At 33.3% G+C, this 8,180-nt stretch overlaps 1 protein-coding gene across 2 annotated transcripts; it reads right to left on the bottom strand.

Annotated features, from left to right (window-relative positions):
* Positions 1 to 2,267: 2,267 nt before the first annotated feature.
* On the bottom strand, positions 2,268 to 6,570 carry LOC129285815 (uncharacterized). Of its 2 annotated transcripts, none has more exons than XM_054921732.1 (4): positions 6,245 to 6,570; positions 4,162 to 4,696; positions 3,075 to 3,313; positions 2,268 to 2,940 (listed from the first exon to the last, which is right to left on the bottom strand). In XM_054921732.1, exons 2-4 carry the CDS (start codon positions 4,624 to 4,626, stop codon positions 2,694 to 2,696), a joined length of 951 nt encoding a protein of 316 aa, XP_054777707.1. In that variant the 5' UTR covers positions 4,627 to 4,696; positions 6,245 to 6,570; the 3' UTR covers positions 2,268 to 2,693. The 2 variants fall into 2 exon arrangements, with proteins under 2 accessions (XP_054777707.1, XP_054777706.1); XM_054921731.1 differs by having other exon boundaries at positions 4,162 to 4,635.
* Between the last annotated feature and the right edge of the window lie 1,610 nt (positions 6,571 to 8,180).

Below are 8,180 nucleotides of genomic sequence, written 5' to 3'. Positions count from 1 at the left end.
CTCCAAAGATTAAATATTTTATTTGGAGAGTGTTAAATAGTACTTCAGCCACTAAAAAAGCTCTTCTCTACGAAAAAATGTATAAGTGATTCTACTTGTCCTGTTTGCTTTAATGAAGATGAATCTTTATAGCATCTTTCTTTGGCTGTTCTTAGGCTAGAGCATGCTAGTTTAACTATAGTTTGGGGTTTATAATGTCTGTTAATAGTGTTAATAATGTGACAGCCTAGTTTATGGAATTATTTTGTGAAAATAATAATATTGGTGCTAGGGAGAAAGCTTTGATTGCTAGTATATGTTGGGAAATTTGGAAATGCATATGTGCCTAGGTTTTCAAAAATGATAAAGTAGATCTTAGAAGGATTGTAAATAATGTTACTCGATTAGTAGATGAGTGTAGAAGCTTAAAGGTTCATGGAAAGCAAAAGAAACAGCGCAGGGAGAATGTACGAATTAATAAAATAAGGTGCTGGCAAAAACTTTTTACTGGTGAAGTAAAAATAAATGTTGATGGTTATTTTAAATTGTGCTGGTGTTGGAATTGTTTGTAGGATAATTTTGGACTTTTTTTAGCTGGTCTTGGCAAGGAGATGGCTGTTAATTCTCCTCTTATAGCTGAGTATATAACTATTTTGGAAGGTCTAAAGGCAGCTTATAAATTTGCAGGCAGAAAAGTTGTTATAGAGTTAGATTGTGAAGTGATGTTTAAAATGCTCACATGTTTGTTAAATTTCAATTATGACTGGCATTATTATGAGTTACTACAAGATATGTTATCCATTAAAGAATCAAGCAACGATGTTCGGTTCTCTTTGATAGCTCGCCAAGATAATGAAGCTACTAACTTTTTAGTAGCGATGAGCTATAGAAAGATATATCCTATTAGATGGCTTGTTAAAGCTTCATCTTCTTTATCTCGTTTATTGCTTACTAATTTGATGATTGATAATATTTTTGCTTCTATTAATTGTGGCATAAAGTGGGGGAAAAAAAACATCGGTTAAGTTGCCTTAATTTGCTTTCTTTGTGCTTTGCTAGATTTGTATTGTTTTTTCTTTTCTTTTATGAGTTGTGTTACGTTGTATTTGAAGGTTTTTTTAGTCCTTTTTTCACTTTGGCTATTAGTGATTGTAATATTTTTAGTGATTAATAAAATTGGTTATCTTTTTGGCTAAAAAAAGAAAGAAAGAAACATTAAATCCTCACTTTTTTATTTAAAAAAAAAGAAGGAAAACTTCATTAAATTCATTAATTTTTAATTTTAAAGGATGAAATTCATAAATTTATTAATTATCTAATTTTTTGAATGATTATTAGTTATCTGCTCTCTTTGATTTTTATTATAGGATATTTTTAACTATTTCAAGCATTTTAAGAAAAGTTAATTTTTTTTTCTAGATACCATAAAAAAGCAATATGTGCTTTCATTTATACTCTTAATTTTAAATAATAATACAATTACATTAAATACCTTTACGTTAATCAAGAAGAGGTAAAATTGAAAACAATGATTTAATTATTACAAGGTGTCATTCGACGTCTTATAAATAAGATCAGATAGAGTATTTTGAAACTCAATTTGTAACAATCATTGTTCATTATTAAATTAAAAAATTTAAATGTACATATCATGTTATTAAATTTTTAATATTTTTTAATTTATGAAATATTTCAATATATAAAACTACAATTTAGAAAAAAGTAATTAATGATCCAACTATTATTGACTTGAAAAATGCCAAAAAATCTATATATCTATATATAATTTACCTATAATATAAAATCTCTAAAAACCCTATTATTCCTGGCACATTTTAATATAAGCCTAGTTCTCTTGAAAGCTGAACGCAGATTAGAGTTTTGCGGCTTTTCTCCACTTATTTTTGCCCTCTAGTCTTCTATGTTTCGCTTCTATTAAACAATTTAAAAAAAAAATAAGTTGTAAATATTAATTAAAAAAATAGCAATAAAGAACCATTAAAAAAAATTTATATTAATAAAAAATTAATTATCAAAATTCGAACAAAAATCCAAATGAACTATTCCTAATTCATAATACATTGTTCTTAAAATTTAAATGATTATTTATTTACAAAAAAAAACCTAAATTAATAAATATTCATTTAAATTTTAATAAAAAATAATTTTTAATTAATATAAATTTCTTCTGACAGTCTTAATTGATGTTTTCCTTATTAATTAAGATAATTGCAGATTTAAGATTCAGCACCTTATTATTATTATTATTTTAGCATGTTGGAACCTAGTTCTCATTAGACCAATATTTTATAGGATTTAAATGTCATACAAAATATTGACTCCAAAAATATTGGTTGAGTGGAGTGCAAGAAACCGAATCACGTCCCAAACTGGAATTTTATTTGCCATGCCATGTCCACTTCTATTCTGTATTCTCTCGGAGGGCTTGTGAGAACAGTCAAACCTCCCCTGTCCCATCCCGCGTGAGATTTGAGGATTTCCCTCGCTGGCCAATCTCTTCGCATAAGCCCCTTTACTTCATGTGCATAAAGCCAACCTCCTCAGTTCAGGGAAACACAGCAGGGACGATTGAACCGACAGCCAGATTACAAACGAAGAACAAAGAAAGGGGTCTGCAAATAACAACTCAGACATGAATGGAAGTCAAATTGTTCAACTAAACTCGACATGTTCGGCAGGTGGATTTTGTTGCATCAGAACTTCTTGATGAAGTTGTAAATGTGAGTGCTAATGTCCCCTGCTGCTTCCTGGTTGTTGAAGTGGCCTACTCCTTTCTGCACCTCCACTTCCTCCAAATTTGGCACATCTTTCTTGAAACGACCACTCTCTATGTACTCACGTATTCCTGGCGAGGTGTACACCATGTCTTGCTCACCTGTTATGAACTTCACGGGAACTTTCACCTGCACCCCAGTCCATGCTGCTGCCAATTCCCAATTTCTGCAATACCAAAACATTGCTCATGATGATCAGGAAACATCTTTTCCATAATTTTCAGTGTTTTTGTAGAGTGTTGTTAAAACATAACCTCAGCACAATTGGAAGGCAGGGGGTAAATAAAGAATAGAACATACAGATCGAGATTTCTGTAGTAGTTCAGCCCTCCAGTGAAACCAGATTTCTCAAACTTCGAAGCACAAAAACGCAGGTCTTCTTCCGAGAGCCAGGAGGGTAAGGCCCGTGTGGTATTTGCATTGTGTCCAAACCCTTCTTTTGGAATGATTGGAGGACCGACACTTCGTGTTGTGAGAACATGCTTCAGTACTTGTTCGCAACCTATTTTGGCCATATCAGCTTCTGCCTTCCCTGGCTCCTGTCACAATCAAACCACAGTATAGCACACGTCATCCACAACCTACCATTGCATTGCCAGGAACTCGTGATGTCATCTTTTATCGAACATATTATTTATATAATTGAAACATGGGGAAAGTCTACGCAATCTATGCAAATTGATGGATTATAAATATAATCGCCACAAATAAAGAAATTATGGTACTGATAATTATGGAGTGTAACCACATGCACCATAGCAGAGCCATCGACATTTCCGTTTATGCTCATTATTGTGATGTGATTTAAAAGGGAGAACACATCATTCAGAGTCTATGCCGGCTAAAAAATTTCAAAATACTCTTTATATTTAGTTCTCCGGTTTCTTCTGACCTAACCAAAACCCCTCAAAAATGTCCAGAGATGTGTGGACACGATGATAAACTGGATCATCTGCCATCAGACTTCAGATAACATGCGCTCTCAAACCAAGTTAACATGAAAGAATGAAACCAGCACTGAACAGGCTCACTCCAATTCCATCAATGCTGGCCCGGTTAGAATGATTTCTTTCTTTCTTTCTTTCTTTCTTTCTTCTTCTTTGTTTTTTGTTTTTTTAAAAAACAACCACGGAAATATATGGTGATCAACCATAATAACAAGCATACAACAAACCACAAGAATAAAAAAACAAAAACAAAAACAGAGCAAAAAGAAACTCAATCGTGTTCTCTAAAATCCCCCAAAAAGTAAATTCAGAATTCACAAGAATCTTAAAAAGGAAAAGGATTGATTTGGTTGGAGATATGGAATTTTTGCTGCCATAGCAAGTAACATAAATTAGGAATTAGGGAAGCATTTTGTAGATCAGGTGAAAAGTAGAAGAACCTGGAATCTGCAGATATAGTAATCCTCCCCATAGACAGCTCGGAAGCCATCAATCGGCTTGACTCGAGGATTTCTAGGCATGAATGGCACACTAAGGCAGACATAGGCCTTGACTCTATCAGGACGAAACATACAGAGGTACCAACCAATGATGGCTCCCCAATCATGAGCCACGAGGAAGACTTGATCAACGCCCAAAGAGTCTATGAGGGCGACGATGTCACCAACGAGATGAAAGCAAGTGTAGCTGTTGATTGAAGTTGGGGCTTCGGTGTCACCGTAGCCACGGAGATCTGGAGCAATGGCTCGGTAGCCAAGGGAGCTGAGAGCCAGAATCTGGTGGTGCCAGGAGTACCAGAGGTCAGGGAAGCCATGGAGGAACAGCACCACAGGGCCTTCTCCTTTCTCTGCAACGTGCATTTTGATGCCATTCACTTCCACTGTTCTGTGCACAATTCCTTCCATCTTGATTTTCTGCAATCAAAAGTGAGGGATTTTGAGCTGAAAGAGCGAGGGGCGAGAGCTGAACGAAACCCTGTGTACATAGTAACAGCTTTTTTCTGGATAAGTATGATATTAATTAAAAAAGAAGGAACCAGTGTTCTGTATAAATTACCTTTTTAATTCATTTTCAAACATGTAAGAAAATAATTATTGCTGAGATAAAATTTTCTATTGTCAATATCAAACTCCCATGATCCTTTTAAAATATCAATCCTTTTCAAAATCACCTTTCATAATTTCCTTAAAAAAAATCCATGCATGATTTCATCAACTAAAAATCATTTTAAAAGAATGAACAAATTTTCTTTTCCCAACAAAACTAATCATATTTTACATTCAAGAACTTCTTCCACCTTTTCCATGCATGAATCATAATGTTTAATCATCCGTTAAGTCATAAAATCAATCATCAGCAGCGTATTAAATAGACAAGAATGTTCAATCATAGGATAATTCCAGCTCTTCCTCTAAAAACTAATTAGTATATATATTCAAACTCGTTCCAATCACAATAACCTATATTAAAAATAAAATTATACCATTATACATATGAATATGCCTAAACAATATTTGATAAAAAGGAATTTGCGTACAATTTAATTGAGATGCCATTCATTTACTTGAGATATTCCCAAATACATATCTTAAGAAAAAGAACCTTTGATGTGTTCCAAAATTCATGTCTCAATGTAGCCTAACCTTTACTTATCAACATTCCACAAAGCCAAACCAATATAAAACTCCTCCATTCCCATTCACAAATCACCAACTAAGAAAGCCAACAAAATAATAATAATAAAAAAAAAACGTTGGGCAGAGGCTTTACTAAATATTAAGCATTAAACCCATTTATCACATAGAACAAACCACATCACAAATTCCAGTACCAAAAGCTTGATTAGATCCCACTTAAAGCTAAACCAACAATGGACAAGGGCAACAGCAAAAAGCAGTCAAATTTCAAATCATAATTTGCAATTCCATGTTCAAATGTGTAAATTACTTACTAGATCAAATAGATATATAGACAGAACAGAAATAATCAATTTCAAGAGCAACCATACAATAACCATCCTACTCTTTAAATATCACTCCCAAAAATTTTCCAATCATCAACCTTTAAATTTGATATGCTTTACAATTCACTTCTTTATAAAAAGCAATTAAATCCTTAAAAAAAAATCTAAATCAATTTCCTTCCTTTGGTAACCAAATTGCTTAAGACATCGTTACTTAACTAGAGTGAATTTCCAAGCTTTCAATTTAAGTTTGTTTGAGAAGCAATCCCTCCTTCATATGCACAACAGATTCAGAAGAAAATAAACAGAAATTCCAGCAGCAACCCAGATTCACAAAACTCACTCAAAACTGACGCAAGGAAGAGAAGATAAGGCAACTAAATCCCCCCAATCTGTCATGCTTCCATCACACGAAGTTTCAGAAAAAAAAAAGAAAAAGAAAACTTCATGCAAAACTGATCTAACAAAGCTGTAATTAAAATGAAAATTCCTCTTTCAGTCACCAAAACAACCCGCACATATGAAAGAAGAGAAAGAATAACACTTCTATAAACCCATACCAGCATCGACAACTGACAATGGCAGATAGCAAGACCAAGGAAAGGTGAACAGCGCTGCAACAAGGAGGGAGGAGGAGGAGGAGAGGGTGCGTCGCAAGCACAAAGAAGGAAGAGTGGTTGCGGCACTTGAAGCAGGGGTGATGAAGAAGAGGCCTGATTGCGGCACGTCCACAGCAACGCATGAACAAGGGAGGAAGGGAAAGAACTCAGACGCTCCCGCGGTGGCCGGCGATATTGCAGTGGTGGAGGACAACGGTGGACTGACAGAGATCGAAGGGCAAAGGATAAGGGTTTTCAGAATTCTTTCCCCCTGCCGTATAGATCGCTGCCCTCAAATAGAGAGAGGGGAGGGAATAAAAAAACTCTGATTGATGATGAGGGCATAATGGTAATTTTAAAAAGGTTAAATGAAAAATAAAACTCATTTCCTGTTGCAGATGGATTCGAACTCAGGATTTCCAGATTCATAACCTACGGATATCCACTAAGCTACCTCTTGACCGTGTTTATTTCGCTCCACTCTGTACACTCATAAAATTAATATATCTTCTCACCAACTGTAGTTTAACTTTTTTGGGGGATATTACATTCTGTTTCTCCATTTTAAATGCCAAATACGAATGAAAAGAAAGTGGGAGAAAATCTAGTATTATACATCTTTTATCTTAAATTATAAAATACTTTTAAATAAAATCTCACGTATCAATAAATTTATTAAATATACTTAATAATTTTATTTTTTAAAATAAAAATATAAAATTTTTAAAATATTATTCATTTAATACCCTTAAATTTACACTTAATTAGTATTAAATATAGAGAAAGAAAAAATAATATTGGAATAAGCTTATTTAATAAAACTTTAATTTTTTCAAAATGTTTTATATTTTAAAACAGTAAATCTCTCATAAAAGTGTCTAATAATTTGGGAAGGAGGAAGTGTGTTTTAAGAGGGGTATTTTGGTAATTTTATGGTGTGAAAAAAATAAAACTTCTCCAATTAGGAGGATTTGAGCGCAGAACCTAGAGAATAACAAGGTAGTAGATAGCAAATCTTTCATTCCAGCGGACCACTGTTGTTTCTTGGTACACTTATTCCACAACTTATAAAATAACATCAAAACTTGCTCCCCCCCCCCCCCCCCCCCCCCCCGGGGGGGCATATTACGCTCTGTCCCTCCACTTTAAACGCCACATACGAATGAAAAGAAAGTGGGAGAAAATCTAGTGTTATATTTTTAAGAGAGGTATTTTGGTAATTTCATTACTAAAAAAAATTCTCCAATCAGACTAGGAGGATTTGAATGCGGAACGTAGGGAATAACTAGAAAGCAATCTTTCTTTCCACTAGATAGAGTCGGGAATAAAGGCCGGGTCTGGAAGCTCTGTTTAAATAAGGGTTTGAACTTTAACAATAGATTTTTTTTAAATAATCGGGCTTGAGAGCTTGGCCCTGATAAGCCCTATAAAAAAGAGCTCGGGCTCGGGTAGCCCTTCAAGCCCTGCCATACTATTATTATTATTATTTTTTGGTGGAACATATGTTTGAAGCCAATAATCTGCTCATTTGATCCTACACGCATTATATTATTATTAATTTTAATTTATTTTAAAATTAATTTAATAAATATCAGTGTATTTATAAAATTCCTGATATTTTTTTATTTTTCTATAATTATTATGTTTGTATATTTATACAAAATGAATTGTTTTTTAACTAAGATTTAAATTTTATTACTACACTTCTAAATGTGTGTTGTTTAATTTTTAAAAAATTATGAGAATTTTATTTTTTTAATTTCAGAATATTTTAATTAATTATAATATTTAATTTTATTTTTATTTTTTTTATTTTTTTTGAAAAGGGCTTGCGAGCCTGGCCCTGAGCCCTTCACATAAGGGTCAAACTTGAGAAATGGGGTTCAAAATAGAGAAT

This window comes from Prosopis cineraria, unplaced genomic scaffold, assembly GCF_029017545.1.
Source record: "Prosopis cineraria cultivar Desert tree isolate PC_DT_omini unplaced genomic scaffold, ASM2901754v1 PC11, whole genome shotgun sequence".
NCBI lineage: Eukaryota > Viridiplantae > Streptophyta > Magnoliopsida > Fabales > Fabaceae > Prosopis > Prosopis cineraria.
This window is presented reverse-complemented; position numbering and strand designations above follow the sequence as displayed.

Bases quoted from the DNA above. Each gene is read 5' to 3' on its own strand.
- LOC129285815 (XM_054921731.1), bottom strand. The intron at 3,314-4,161 runs GTTCTTCTACTT...TGATTGTGACAG, and splicing joins ACTATATCTGCAGATTCCAG to GAGCCAGGGAAGGCAGAAGC. The intron at 2,941-3,074 runs GTATGTTCTATT...TTGGTATTGCAG, and splicing joins TACTACAGAAATCTCGATCT to AAATTGGGAATTGGCAGCAG.